This window comes from Nematostella vectensis, chromosome 5 (assembly GCF_932526225.1).
Source record: "Nematostella vectensis chromosome 5, jaNemVect1.1, whole genome shotgun sequence".
Lineage (NCBI taxonomy): Eukaryota > Metazoa > Cnidaria > Anthozoa > Actiniaria > Edwardsiidae > Nematostella > Nematostella vectensis.
This window is the reverse complement of record NC_064038.1, coordinates 5,221,303-5,237,475: the sequence shown is the minus strand read 5'-3', so window position 1 is coordinate 5,237,475 and position 16,173 is coordinate 5,221,303. Positions and strand designations below refer to the sequence as shown.

The 16,173-nt window shown below is 39.6% G+C and overlaps 2 protein-coding genes across 2 annotated transcripts; one reads left to right on the top strand and one right to left on the bottom strand.

Moving 5' to 3' along the window:
- The first annotated feature begins 1,496 nt into the window (after positions 1–1,496).
- LOC116616133 (EGF-like repeat and discoidin I-like domain-containing protein 3) lies at positions 1,497–14,610 on the top strand. Its single transcript, XM_048727929.1, has 4 exons — positions 1,497–2,390; positions 11,145–11,259; positions 11,419–11,729; positions 14,542–14,610. Exons 1-4 carry the CDS (start codon positions 2,025–2,027, stop codon positions 14,608–14,610), a joined length of 861 nt encoding a protein of 286 aa, XP_048583886.1. The 5' UTR covers positions 1,497–2,024.
- Positions 14,611–15,122: 512 nt separating this feature from the next.
- On the bottom strand, positions 15,123–15,632 carry LOC125563108 (beta-1 adrenergic receptor-like). The gene has a single exon (XM_048727928.1). The coding sequence runs from the start codon at positions 15,630–15,632 to the stop codon at positions 15,123–15,125; it is 510 nt and encodes a 169-aa protein (XP_048583885.1).
- Between the last annotated feature and the right edge of the window lie 541 nt (positions 15,633–16,173).

Sequence of the window (16,173 nt, the reverse complement as noted above, 5' to 3'; positions counted from 1 at the left end):
AAATACACGTTGATAGTCCTGGTATTGTGTCACGCTAGGTGCTTTATAATCTTGAGGGTGGGGGGGGTTACTTTAAGGAAGGAGGGGGGCTTATGTGACTTGAGTTCTTCAAATACGTGTTCCAAATGTTGATTTTAAACAACCAACTCCATAGTGTTTCTACTTTGTCAAAATATTGTGATACCTCCTCCTCCAAGCTTCATCAGTTCCCCGAGTGCAGCCCCTGCTAGCGCCGAGTCTCCAGTTACTAGACCGAGGGCACATAGCGCCATTAGGCCGCGTTCACATGGCTGGGAGAGTTGAGAGCTGGAAGATTGATCAGAAGTAGCATGGGTTAACCCCGGGAACTTGGATACTAAATCAGCTTTTGTCACGAACACTAAACAGTAACGTTTTGAGGGTAAAAAACAAGGATCACAAGAGTTTCCAGACTCAAGAGAAATAAGAATATAAGACACTATAAAAGAGATTTGGCTGAATCGTTTTCTGAAATAAGTGAAAGGAAAAGAGAAGAAGAATAAATCAGAAATGAGCTATTATATTTTTTCGGCGTCACTTGACTTCTCCAAGCTCTTTATACAAATGAATTTTCTTTGTTGAACAGCCAGTAAAAGAAAATTCGTGCGCCTTTTCACATTATTTTTTTACTTTACTTCACTTTATTGCACAACCTATCCATACAAATAAATTAGTGCGCAGCGCATGTTTACATCTAAAGCCCAGCGTGGTTTTTGACACCATGTTTCCCATTAAAGGCGCGCAACGTGATATTTTCATACAACGGATACGACTGACGCGGGAGACACAACCCTAAGGAGTTAGATACTTGAATATGTGATACGTTGTAAGCAATTTACGTCCCCGTGTGACCGTAGAATCGTAAAGCTGTAAAAGAGTTTACAGGGTTATTGTGGTGCGAGATAATAAGGGTCGTCATGAATAAATTAAAAATAAACTTAAAGAATGTCGATCAATTTCTCCTTTGTTATTGACTGAAAATACAATGGTTTATTTGCAAAAATTTCAACTTCAAAATAACCATCCACAAATAAAGTCTGATACTTTATTGGTACTATATTTGATTGAAAGTTCCTCAGTGATCCAATTAGCCATTGAGCGAGAGCAATGGCGACGTGATTGGCCTTCTTGAGACACACAGCAGAGGATCTCCCAACCAGATTGGTATAAGAAGGAAAAATAAAATAATCGATCATCTAACTTCAAAACGAATTGGAAAAACAAAACGCGGGTGGCATCCTAAAGGATAAAACTTAAAATTTAGGAATTTAATAAGCTCGAGTTTTAGTTTACGTGTGTTAAGGAAACAGTAAAAACCCGCGAGTAAGACCTGAAAATTAAGAACCTGTCAGCCTAAAATTTGTCATTTACACCAACTAAAAACAAGAAAAAAGTAAGCCTAGACAACAAAAGCAGGTTCATATTTTATTAAATCACCATATTTTAGTGACACAGTTGCAGAGCTATGCAAGAATCTATTGGTTGAAGTAGGAACTTGCTTAAAAGACAGTTTTGCCAAGGAATTTGGACACCTGCGGCATAATGCGAAAACAAAAAAAGTTGTAAAATTAAATCAAAATCCAGGTGGATAAAATTGAAAAATATATCTTAAAAAGCAATAAAATAAGAATTGATGTTATCATGATCACGAATCCCATACTTGAATAAACAATGATTTATAAGTTTGCGAAAGCACAAATAATGTGAAAAGTAACGGGGAAGATCAAAAACAGTTGACGGCGAATTGTTCCTAATGACACAGTGAATCATTCAGAAAAGTACCGACGAATTGATTATTCACGAAATGCTTAAGATCAATATACGAAGTCTATCACGAACATCTTAAAGTTTGTTCGACACAAATAACAAGACAATAAACTTTTTTTGAAAACAAATTATCATTCTCAGCGAATCATTCAAAGCAGCGACATATTAATAATTAACGAAAGCTTTTAAATCGAAATAAAAAGTTTCTCAAAAACATATTTTCTTAGAGATTGGTCGGCATGTTATTCCTGCAAATTCTACGTTTCACTTTATATATTTTCTTCATCTTGGCTTTCCTGCCCTTCTTAATAGAAGGAACTTCTAAAGGAAAGCAAAGAAACTCGGAATTTGACTTTTCTTTCGGTAACTTCATTAAGAACAGCTCTTCGTATCTGGAAGGGGCGATCATCTCTCGTAGTTTCGAAGGCGATGCTCTTTCTTGCTGGATGAGGTGTCTTGACGTCTTAAAGTGTTTGTCTGTCAACGTGGCAGCCATTGCTGGCTTGAGCTTGAAGTTTTGGTGCGAGTTACTTTCTGTCGATAAGTACAGCTGCCCAGACGAGAAGTACCAGCCCAACTCCACCTCAGACCATTACGAAATGAAGGTACGCCATTATTTCAAAGTATCCAATGTATTTTAAAAATGATCTGTTACAGAGCAAGTAAATAAGTCAATAAAAGTCTATATTTCGTATTTTCAGTTTTGCGTTTTGTTATGTTACGTTTTCGATCAACAGAAGCCAGGATCTTGCACGCTGCTTTTAACTATTTTTTGGGCAGGATAAAAAAATCACTGTACTAGTCTTGTATATTTATTGCTATTTGAAGGTCTTGAAATCGGGGCTAAGAGGGGTAAACTGCACGAGCAAGATTAAAAATTATTTTAAAAAAGATTGAATGAAGTAAAAATACTTATGCTTTACACAGTTTAGTATGCCTTAGTTATATTGACAAAAAAAATCAATTTACACTGAACTGAAATTTAATACTTGGATTTATGAATTATTTAAGATGTGGCATTTGTTTGCTTAGTTACGAGTTTATTTTGCTTACACAATTAATAAACAAACCACACTGATATACAATGATTAAACAACGATTTCCACATGCACGATCGATACTTATAAAACCACATAGTTTACGAAGAGTGCTAAAAAGTACGGGAAACTTATGAAAAATGCGCTATCGATATAGCTTAGTCGTCTAGAGAAATCACCTGGTAGCCCAACTCTGTTTTTGTGTGTTGTTTTGTTATCTGTTGAATAATTTAGCTTCCTTGAGAAATACAGCAACAAGCTGAAAATGACAGTTCCATGGCACGATTAAATTTACTACATCAGTAATCAGTAAATAATCATGAGTAAATAACATGACTTAAGATTAGTTATCCATTTCTATTTAGGAAATCTGCCTCGTTTATTAAGGAGTCTCCGTACAATTTACTAGTTTACTACTCATGGGGGAAGATTTACAGTTTTCACAAGAGCAAAGCTGGCTATTGAAAAATACAATATCATACGAATCTGCAGAATATTTTATAATGCAGCAAACATATCAAAAATAGCGCCTTAATGCACTAAATTGATTATGATTCCAAACTAAAAGCCGATTTATTAAAAGAATCAAAGCCAACTAGAAAGAAGAATTTCATCATTGCTAAATTGTTTAAATTTGTAGTCACAAATTACAACACACTGTTCTTTAAGAATCTACAGATGACATCACAGCGTGCTATCAAGAACAAAATATACAACTTCGTGGGAAAGATTTCCGTGGAAATAGAAAGCGAGATAAGATTATGACCGCACATAGAATGGGAAGAATGGGAAAGAAACTCCTCCCTCCCCATCCTTTGTTCCCATTCCCCGCGCGCGGTCATACTATTGCTACAAAACTATTGCTCTCCGCTGGAACAGGCAGGCAACGAGACGGGTCTCGGTTACGTGACTGTTGTTCAGGATGCGCTGTAACGTTATTCGGTAATTTTTCCTCATCCTAGGGGACCCAGGGCGACTCGGAGACCAGAAGCGAGAGTACGCGAGAAGACGAAAGAAAGGAGAGGGGACAGGTCTATTTCGTCTTTGCGCGTAATATCGATTCGGTTCCCTGCATCGCCCTGGGTCCCCGAGGATTTATCAGGGAATATCTATGCTAAGTTCTGAGTCGATTGATAAAGGATAAAGGCCAAAACAAAATTCGGTCCATTTTTTTACAAGGAAAAGTGATTTCAGTCAAGACTTTAGACGCAAAGTGACATCAAAATGCTGTAACCACCAGCGACCTTGAAGAAACGACGACGGCAACATGGACGACGACAGCAGAAAACAATGGAATTTTATTCAATATTCCGTAGAAGCACGTGAAAATGCGTCCTGTCTGAAACATTTCAGCTGTTTTCAACCCAACCACAACCGAGCCGTATACTTTTTTTCCAATCTCGTTGTCAAAGCCGTCGTTGTATAATAATATTCCTGACAGGCTCTTTACTCAATTGTATATTTTGCAGAGCGCATGTGAGCACAAGCCGTGTAAGAATGGAACATGTCACACCAGCAAGCTCGACGATACCTACACGTGTGTCTGCCATGATGGATTTATCGGAGAGAATTGCGACATAAGTATGACATAAACATAATAAATTATTTTCTAAATTGGAGGCCGACGAGTCAATTTGTATATTTCAATAGTACTAACATTCTAATGGAAATGTAATAACAGAGGCATTTAACTCGTGATGCATTGAATTATACTGATGAGGCTCAATGTAATCTTAACAGTGAAAGCTCGAGCTCTTGGGATGGAAGATGGCAGAATCAAAGACGACCAAATCACCCAGAGCTCTTATTACAGCTCCATTTTTATGGGAAAGCACGCACGCTTGAACCTAGTCGCGAGTTCAACCACCCAAGGAGCCTGGTTAGCACAAAGTTCTGCTCCTGGGGAATGGATACAGATTGACCTGAAGCGACTTGTGATAGTCACCAAAGTGCAAACACAGGGAAGATACGGACTCGATCAATGGATCACAGGCTTTAGGATCAGCTACAGTCTTGACGGAACTAACTGGTCAGTATACCAAGAGGGAGGTGTTGACAAGGTATGTAATGGTCAGACCATCAGTCTGTATGGTACTGCCTGGTCAGTGTACCAGGAGGGAGGTGTTAACAAGGTATGTAATGGTCGGACCATCAGTCTGTATGGTACTGCCTGGATAGTGTACCAGGAGGGAGGTGTTGACATGGTATGTAATGGTTAGACCATCAGTCTGTATGGTACTGCCTGGACAGTGTACCAGGAGGGAGGTGTTGACAAGGTATGTAATGGTTGGACCATCAGTCTGTATGGTACTGCCTGGTCAGTGTACCAGGAGGGAGGTGTTGACATGGTATGTAATGGTCGGACCATCAGTCTGTATGGTACTGCCTGGATAGTGTACCAGGAGGGAGGTGTTGACAAGGTATGTAATGGTTGGACCATCAGTCTGTATGGTACTGCCTGGTCAGTGTACCAGGAGGGAGGTGTTGACAAGGTATGTAATGACCAGACCATCAGTCTGTATGGTACTGCCTGGTCAGTGTACCAAGAGGGGAGGTGTTGACAAGGTATGTAATGGTCAGACCATCAGTCTGTATGGTACTACCTGGACCATCAGTCTGTATGGTACTGCCTGGTAAGTGTACCAGGAGGGAGGTGTTGACAAGGTATGTAATGGTCGGACCATCAGTCTGTATGGTACTGCCTGGATAGTGTACCAGGAGGGAGGTGTTGACATGGTATGTAATGGTTGGACCATCAGTCTGTATGGTACTACCTGGACAGTGTACCAGGAGGGAGGTGTTGACAAGGTATGTAATGGTCAGACCATCAGTCTGTATGGTACTGCCTGGACAGTGTACCAGGAGGAAGATGTGACAAGGTATTGGTCAGACCATTAGTCAACATGCTTACAACTTTGAAAGTGTTACAGGATGGAGGTTGGTAGTCGGACCATCAGACATAGAACCAGGACCTGGATGGACTTGAAGCACTTGATGAGTAACATGTACTGGAATGTTTTTCACCAGGTATTCCAAGTTGTAGGTGTAACCGATCGTTACCAGGTGGTAGATACTGTCCTCCCTCAACCAATCAAGACAAAACTCCTGAGGATCACTGCCGTCACGTGCAACGGACGGTGTGCACTGAGATTGGAATTGTATGGTTATGACGCCGACTAATTGTGTTCGTCCATTCATCTACAAGGTGGGGTGTAGGGTATGGCAGGATTATCATGATTGGGATAATATAAGTGTGTTCTTTCTTTATGCCAGGAGGAGCCGATTAATGGCATATTAAGCTATCAAATGATTAAACAACCAGTTCACTAATTCAAGAAGAAATTTAACGGATAAAATTGCATCAATTATTATCGTATTAAAAACAGTTTGTTTTCTAATTATATGAATTTAAATATATTATTCTTATAGACACAGTTGAAGGACAAGAATTACAGATGAAGCGCACAAAATAAAGAGATGCACAGTTCATGGGATAGGGATTATGTTTTAGAGACAATTCACAGTACACACTAGGAATAGGGGCTGAGAAAGAGGGTGCACAGTTCGCTAGAAACAGATCATGTTGTAGAAAATAATTAAAAGTTCTTTTAATAGTGCTCATGTTATTAAAGAGAATTCACATTTCGCTCAAAACAGATCATGTTGTATAAAGAGAATTAAAAGTTCGCTTAAAAGCGCTCATGTTATAAACGAGAATTCACATTTCACTAGAAACAGATCTTGTTGTATAAAGAGAATTAAAAGTTCGCTTAAAGTGCTCATGTTATAAAAAAGAATTCACATATTGCAAAAGCTCTAAACTCAACACTAAAATGAATTGTGAAACGTTTAACTTCTTCATTTTCGTCCTTATCGGACCTTGGTAATAATTCCGCATCTAAATAAGGTGATGGGTGCATGTTCTAAAAATCGAGGTCATGTTAGGATTGTAATAATAAACATTACCAACTGATGTCGAAATGCTGTTACGTCATGTTTTATCGCTCGGGTCGATCCCACTAGCACGGATATTCGAAAGTATCCGGATTCGTTTCGCCGAAAGCGGATCACTTGATTTGCGTCCACACTAGCGTTTTCGCAGGGTTTTCGCTTTGATGCAGTCGTCCACACTTACACGGTACGGCGTGACGTAATTTTTTTATGCGCATGCTCATAGAAGCAGACGAGCCTGCGAGATGACGTCATCGTTTTCAGTTTGACACGGATTCGACCGTCTACACAACGGACCAAAGTATATGGATTTATTTTGATTCACTTTCGACAGCGTTTTTTAAAGTATCCGGATTCCCGTGTTAGTGTGGACGGAATGCCTAAACGTATCAAAAATACGGATTCAAACGAAACCGTGTTAGTGTGGACGGCCCATCAAAAGCCTACAATAAACACCGACTCCAGACATGCGCAGTACCATAACGCTGCCCCTTAAGGCTTGTTAACCTTGAATAGTGAATATTTTTACTCGCGGGTTTTTACTGAACATGAAACAAACAAATTTCTTTGTAAGTCAAAAGAAAGTGGTTCCAAGTTAATTGGACACCCAAGGCATAACGCAAAAACAAAAAAGTTGTACAATTAAAACAAGATCCAGATGGATAAATTTGAAAAAAAATCTATTGAAAAGCAATAAGATTTGATGTTATCATGATCACGCTTCCCAAATTTGAATAAACAATGATTTGAAAGTTTGCGAAAGCAGCAAATAAATCGAAAAGTAACGGGGGAGATCAGAAAACATTTGACGGCGAATTATTCCTAATGACACAATGAATAATTTAGAAAAGTACCGAATAATTAATTATTCACGAAATTCTTAAGATCAATATACGTCTATCACGAACAAAACTTAAAGTTTGTTCGACACAAATAACAAAAGACAATAAACTGTTTTAGAAAACGAATAATCATTCTCAGTCCATCATTCAAACAGAGACGAATTAATAATTAACAAAAGTTTTTAAATAAATAAGAAGTATATCAAAATCATATTATCTTCCCTTCATAACAGAAGGGACTAGAAACTTGCAATTTTACTTTTCTTTCGGTAACTTTTTAAACAATAAACCTTTTTTAAACAAATAATCTTACTCAGCGAATCAAAGCAGATACTAATTAATAAGTAACGAAAGCTTTCAAACCCAAAATGGAGTTCCTCACAAATGAAACCAGAGACCAGAGGCGGATTTCAAAATAGGGGGTGGATTATGGCCGGATAGATGGCTTATATCTGATCCAGTGGCTCTTGGTAGGTTAAATAAATCTAACTACTTCACGCTGAATTGGATTTGTCGCGTCAACAAAGTCAAGCAGTCAAAGGCACATGGACAGTACATCCCTTCCCTCACACATTTATTTTCTTCAAACAAAGTGACTTTTAAGTTGTTTTTTATTAACTCAAAAAGGGGGGGTGGATATCCACCCAAACTACCCCCCCTGTATCCGCACACCTCGAGACGAATAAATAATTAACGAAAGCTTTTAAACCCAAATAAGAAGTTCCTAAAAAAATATTATATCATTTTTATCTTGGCTTCTGCCCTTCATAAAAAAAGGGACAACTTCTAGAGGGAAGCAAAAAAAATTCCGAATTTGACTTTTCTTTCGGTAACTTCATTAAACGATAAACAAATCTTAAAGTTTGTTTAACAGAAATAACAAGATAATAAACTTGTTAGAAAACAAATACTTCTACTTAGCGAATCAAAGCAGCGACGAATTAATAATTTACGAAAGCTTTTAAATCAAAATAAGAAGTTCCTCAAAAACATATCATTTTAAAGATTGGTCGGCATGTCATTCCTACAAATTCTCCGTTTCACTTTTTATATTTCCTTAATCTTGGCTTTCCTTCCCTTCTTAATAGAAGGGACTTCTAAAGGGAAGCAAAGAAACTCGGAATTTGACTTTTCTTTCGGTAACTTCATTAAGAACAGCTCTTCGTATCTGGAAGGGCCGATCATCTCTCGTAGTTTCGAAGGCGATGCTCTTTCTTGCTGGATGAGGTGTCTTGACGTCTTGGAGTATTTGTCTGTCAACGTGGCGGCCATTGCTGACTCGAGCTTGAAGTTTTGGTGCGAGTTACTGTCTGTCGATAAGTACAGCTGCCCAGACGAGAAGTACCAGCCCAACTCCACCTCAGACCATTACGGAATAAAGGTACGAAATTATTTCAAGGTATCCAGTGTATTTTTAAAAATGATCTGTTACAGAGCAAGTAAATAAGTCAATAAAAGTCTATATTTCGTATTTTCAGTTTTGCGTTTTGTTATGTTACGTTTTCGATCAACAAAAGCCAGGATCGTGCACGCTACTTTTAACTATTTTTGTGCAGGAAAACAATTACTGTATTGTACTATTTTATTTAAGGCCGAGGTCAGTATTTTCAAGACCGAGGTCACGGTATTTCACGATAGGGACCGACCCTTAGCTCCATTTTGTATTCCACACAACGCTTTTAATCCTCCAGAAATACAGAACCACCAAAGAAGACATCCTCTAAGTTTTGACCAACAATTTTGTAAAATAATTCAGTTCAAATTTATACGTCGTTCTCAACTCGAAATGATCGTAGAAATGTCTTCTTTCGCTTTGTCGCGGGGTCCGGATCGTAAGATACCGGACCTCACGAGAGCCAATCAGAGCGCTGGATTTGATGGATACAAGACCACGAAGAAAATCTATTTTTTAATTTAAAAATTATTTTTAAAAAGTTTTAATGGAGTAAAAATGCTTACGCATTACACAGTTTAGTATGTCTGAGTAATATTGACACACTGAAGTTCAATTTACACTGAACTGAAATTTAATACTTGGATTTATAAATTATTTAAGATGTGGCATTTGTTTGCTCAGTTATGAGTTTATTTTGCTTACACAATTACCACACCACACTGATATACAATGATTAAACAACGATTTTCACATGCATGATCGATACCTATAAAACCACATAGTTTACGAAGAGTGCTAAAAAGTACGGGAAACTTATGAAAAATGCGCTTTATCGATATAGCTTAGTCGTCTAGAGAAATCACCAGTTAGCGCAACTCTGTTTTTGTGTGTTGTTTTGTTATCTGTTAAATAATTTAGCTTCCTTGAGAAATACAGCAAAAAGCAGAAAATGACAGTTCTATGGCACGATTTAATTTACTACATCAGTGATCAGTAAATAATCGTGATTGAATAACATGACTTGAGATTAGTTATACATTCCTATTTAGGAATTTACCTCGTCGTTTAAGGAGTCTCCGTACAATTTACTAGTTTACTACTCATTGGGGAAGATTTACAGTTTTCATAAGAGCAAAGCTGGCTATTGAAAAATAAAATATCATACGAATCTGCAGAACATTTTATAGTGGAGCAAACATACCAAAAATATGTGCCGTAATGCACTAACTTGATTATGATTCCAAACTAAAAGCCAATGTAATTGAAAGAATCAAAGCCAACTAGAAAGAAGCAATTTCAATTTGCAGTCACAAATTACAACACACTGTTCTTTAAGAACAGATGACATCACAGCGTGCTATCAACAACAAAATATACAAATTCGTGGGAAAGATTTCCGTGGAAATAGAAAGCGAGATAAGATTATGACCGCACATAGAATGGGAAGAATGGGAAGGAAACTCCTTCCTCCCCATCCTTTGTTCCCATTCCCCGCGCGCGGTCATACTATTGCTACAAAACTATTGCTCTCCGCTGGAACAGAAAGGCAACGGGACGGGTCTCGGTTACGTGACTGTTGTTCAGGATACGCTGTAACGTTATTCGTTAATTTTTCCTCATCCTCGGGGACCCATGGCGACTTGGAGACCAGCGAGACGTCTTTTTCGTCTACGCGCATACTCTCGATTCGGTTCTCTGCATCGCCCTGGGTCCCCGAGGATGACTTTTTATGTCATTACAGAAATTTGTCAGGGAATATCTATTCTAAGTTCTGAGTCGATTGATAAAGGATAGAGGCTCAAACAAAGTTAGGTCCATTTTTTGTTTTGTTTTTACAACGGAAAAGTGATTTCAGTCAAGACTTTAGACGAAAAATGACATCAAAATGCTGTAACCACCAGCGACCTGGAAAAAACGACGACGGCAAAATGGACGACGACAGCAGAAAGCACCGGAATTTCATTCAATATTCTGTAGAAGCACGTGAAAATGCGTTCTGTCTGAAACATTTCAGACGTTTTCAACCCAACCACAACCGAGCCGCATACTTTTTTTTTTCCAATCTCGTTGTAAAAGCCGTCGTTGTATAATGATATTCCTGACAGGCTCTTTACACAATTGTATATTTTGCAGAGCGCATGTGAGCACAAGCCGTGTAAGAATGGAACATGTCACACCAGCAAACACGACGATACCTACACGTGTGTCTGCGATGATGGATTTATCGGAGAGAATTGCGACATCATAAGTATGACATAAACATAATAAATTATTTTCTAAATTGAAGGCCGACGAGTCAATTTGTATATTTCAATAGTACTAACATTCTAATGGAAATGTAATAACAGAGGCATTTAACTCGTGATGCATTGAATTTTACTGATGAGGCTCAATGTAATCTTAACAGAGGAAGCTCGAGCACTTGGGATGGAAGATGGCAGAATCAAAGACGACCAAATCACCCAGAGCTCTTATTACGACTATATGTCTATGGGAAAGCACGCACGCTTGAACCTATTCGTGGGTTTAGGAGCCTGGATAGCACAAGGATTTGCATCTGGGGAACGGATACAGATTGACCTGAAGCGACTTGTGATAGTCACCAAAGTTGCAACACAGGGAAGATATGGACTCGAGAGATGGATAACAAGCTTTACCATCAGCTACAGCCTGGACGGAACTAACTGGAAAGTGTACCAGGAGGGAGGTGTTGACAAGGTATGTAATGGTCAGACCATAAGTCTGTATGGTACTGCCTGGTCAGTGTACCAGGAGGGAGGTGTTAACAAGGTATGTAATGGCCAGACCATCAGTCTGTATGGTACTACCTGGTCAGTGTACCAAGAGGGAAGAGTTGACAAGGTATGTAATGGTCAGACCATCAGTCTTTATGGTACTGCCTGGACAGTGTACCAGGAGGGAGGTGTTGACAAGGTATGTAATGGTCAGACCATCAGTCTGTATGGTACTACCTGGTCAGTGTACCAAGAGGGAAGAGTTGACAAGGTATGTAATGGTCAGACCATCAGTCTGTATGGTACTGCCTGGACAGTGTACCAGGAGGGAGGTGTTGACAAGGTATGTAATGGTTGGACCATCAGTCTGTATGGTACTGCCTGGACAGTGTACCAAGAGGGAGGTGTTGACAAGGTATGTAATGGTTGGACCATCAGTCTGTATGGTACTGCCTGGTCAGTGTACCAGGAGGGAGGTGTTGATAAGGTATGTAATGGTTGGACCATCAGTCTGTATGGTACTGCCTGGACAGTGTACCAGGAGGGAGGTGTTGACAAGGTATGTAATGGCCAGACCATCAGTCTGTATGGTACTGCCTGGTCAGTGTACTAGGAGGGAGGTGTTGACAAAGTATGTAATGGTTGGACCATCAGTCTGTATGGTACTGCCTGGACAGTGTACCGGGAGGGAGGTGTTAACAAGGTATGTAATGGTCGGACCATCAGTCTGTATGGTACTGCCTGGACAGTGTTCCATGAGGGAGGTGTTAACAAGGTATGTAATGGTCGGACCATCAGTCTGTATGGTACTGTCTGGTCAGTGTACCAGGAGGGAGGTGTTGACAAGGTATGTAATGGTTGGACCATCAGTCTGTATGGTACTGCCTGGACAGTGTACCAGGAGGGAGATGTGACATTGTATTTGTCAGACCATTAGTCAACATGCTTACAACTTTGAATGTGTTACAGGATGGAGGTTGGTAGTCGGACCATCAGATATAGAACCAGGACCTGGATGGACTTGAAGCACTTGATGAGTGACATGTACTGGAATGTTTTTCACCAGGTATTCCAAGTTGTAGGTGTAACCAATCGTCACCAGGTGGTAGATACTGTCCTCCCTTAACCAATCAAGACAAAACTCCTGAGGATTACTACCGTCACGTGCAAAGGATACTGTGCACTGAGAATGGTATGGTTATGACGCGGACTAATTGTGTTCCGTCCATTCATCTACAAGGTGGGGTGTAGGGTATGGCAGGATTATCATGATTGGGATATTATAAGTGTGTTCTTTCTTATGCCAGGAGGAGCCGATTAATGGCATATTAAGCTATCAAATGATTAAACAACCAGTTCACTAATTCAAGAAGAAATTTAACGGATAAAATTGCATCAATTATTATCGTATTAAAAACAGTTTGTTTTCTAATTATATGAATTTAAATATATTATTTTTATAGACACTGTTGAAGGACAAGAATTACAGAAAATAAAGAGATGCACAGTTCATGGGATAGGGATTATGTTTTAGAGACAATTCACAGTACACACTAGGAATAGGGGCTGAGAAAGAGGATGCACAGTTAGCTAGAAACAGATCATGTTGTAGAAAATAATTAAAAGTTCTTTCAAAAGTGCTCATGTTATAAAAGAGAATTCACATTTCGCTGAAAACAGATCATGTTGTATAAAGAGAATTAAAAGTTCGCTTAAAAGCGCTTGTGTTATAAAAGAGAATTCACATATTGCAAAAGCTCTAAACTCAACACTAAAATGAATTGTGAAACGTTTAACTTCTTCATTTTCGTCCTTATCGGACCTTGGTAATAATTCCGCATCTAAATAAGTAGATGGGTGCATGTTGTAAAAATCGAGGTCATGTTTAAGATTGTAATAATAAACATTACCAACTGATGTCGAAATGCTGTTACGTCATGTTTTATCGCGCGGGTCGATCACACTAGCACGGATATTCAAAAGTATCCGGATTCGTTTCGCCGAAAGCGGATCACTTGATTTGCGTCCACACTATCGTTTTCGCAGGGTTTTCGCTTGGATCCAGTCGTCCACACTAACACGGTACGGCGTGACGTAATTTTTTATGCGCATGCTCATAGAAGCAGACGAGCCTGCGAGATGACGTCATCGTTTTCAGTTTGACACGGATTTATTTTGATTCACTTTCGGCAGCGTTTTTTAAAGTATCCGGATTCGCTGGATCCTACCCCCGTGTTAGTGTGGACGGAAGGCCTAAACGTATCAAAAATACGGATTCAAACGAATCCGTGTTAGTGTGGACGGCCCCTCAAAAGCCTACAATAAACACCGACTCCAGACATGCGCAGTACCATAACGCTGCCCCTTGAAGGCTTGTTGACCTTGAAAAGTGAAGGTTTTTACTCGCGGGTTTTTACTGAACATGAAACAAACAAATTTCTTTGTAAGTCAAAAGAAAGTGGTTCCAAGTTAATTGGACACCAACGGCATAACGCAAAAACGAAAAAGTTGTACAATTAAAACAAGATCCAGATGGATAAAATTGAAAAAAAATCTATTGAAAAGCAATAAGATTTGATGTTATCATGAGAGATCAGAAAACATTTGACAGCGAATTGTTTCTAATGACACAGTGAATTATTCAGAAAAGTACCGAAGAATTAATTATTCACGAAATGCTTAAGATCGATATAAGAAGTCTATCACGAACAAAATTAAAGTTTGTTCGACAAAAAAAATATAAAATAAATAAACTTTTTTGAAAACAAATATTGGGCTAACTATGTTTTTTGCAGCCCTTGTTTCCACTTGAGACCTTTGATAACTATGACGACGTAGACGCACGTGTGAGGGACGTAACATAGCAGTATAATGGTCATAAGGTATTTGAGGGCTTTGAGAGACTTGCGATACTTTTAAGTAAAAAAAAAAGAATGCGTATCTGATCAGCCCGCGCACTTCCACTGCTACGTAAGTTACGCTCTGGTTTCTCTTGTGCTTTTCCACGTGTCTCTGCTGAGTTCTTTAAACTTCTCAGTTGAAACGCATTTAAATAATTACATTCTTTTACCTGTTGCGGATTTCCCTGACTATATTTTTTCTCGCTTGAAATCTCGCCTGAGTTCTCAATCATCCTTTTGTTGTTTCCTTCCTGGTCTTCTCTAGGCAGTGTATTATTCGAGACATCAACGAAATTCATCCCACTTGTGTAGACGTTGCTCACATTTTCACGTAAGTTCCAAGCTTTATTTCGAGTAGTCATTTTTCGATAGTGCGTCCTCAGTGCAATGTAAGCCTTGGAATAAGCCAAGATCAAAGTCGCAAGGCACATCAACATAAGCGCAGTAATCACCACGAAAAACACCCTTGCTTCTACCTACAGCTGTAGGAACCCAGTGAACACAGCGAAAACCCACAGGATCACCACCAGTCTGACAACGCGGCATTGCGTGACAATCAAACGGTAACGCAGTCCTAAGTGTAACGCAAGGCATCGGTCAAGACTCATAACTGTAAGAGTATAGAACGATGTGCCGGCCAGGAAGTAGCTTGAGACAAGCGCAACAATTTGCACCCCTGCGTTGCAGAATTCCTCGAATTTGCCACTGATTTCTGAGAATTTGTACGCCACGTAAAAAGGCTGCGTCACGAGACCGATGAGGAGATCCGAGAAAGACAGGCTGCAAATAAGAATGTTTGATGCAGAGTGAAGAGATGGCGTCTGGTATATTGCAAGAATGACCAAAATGTTCAGGAGGATCGTAGGAGGGGAGAAAAGGCAGTTGAGGACAATGTTGACGACATAGCTGGTGTAGGCTAGTTCTACGGACGCGCGATCCAGTACGATGAACCAGCAAGTCTGTTCAACTGTTTCGTTAGTCTGCATTGTCTGTTAAGTTTTATGCGAGTCTCCATGTACTACTACTGTTTGCCCTTAGCACGCCCATTAGGTTTAAAGACCCTCTCACCGCTTGTGATAGTTCAGTTCAGGAGCAAGCTATCGTGCCATTTTATAGCGGAGCCAAGCGCGGCCGCAGGCCGCGCGCGTAGCCCCATAGGCATAGAATATGGTATAGGTATGCGACTTGGTTTTGTGGTCATCGCGCGGGTACCCTGTGGTGTCACTCGCCAGCCAGTCAGCCGCGCGACTCCCAGGCCCCACTCGGCCCCGAAATGGCGACTAAATACAAGCACGGAGCAAGGGAAAAAATTCTTGTCGATTATGCGATGATTATTTATTTTGCCTCAAATTTTGTGACTTAAGGATAAAGTCAACTAGAGGAGATCTACTAACATTCATTCACGCCAAGATTTATCTGGTTTTAGCAAGTAAATTTAAGCAAGTAACAGTTCACATTAAAAAGCGAACAGAACCACAAGAAAGCGACCAAAAAAACAATGCAAGGTGAGTTTCGGACGGCGATTTG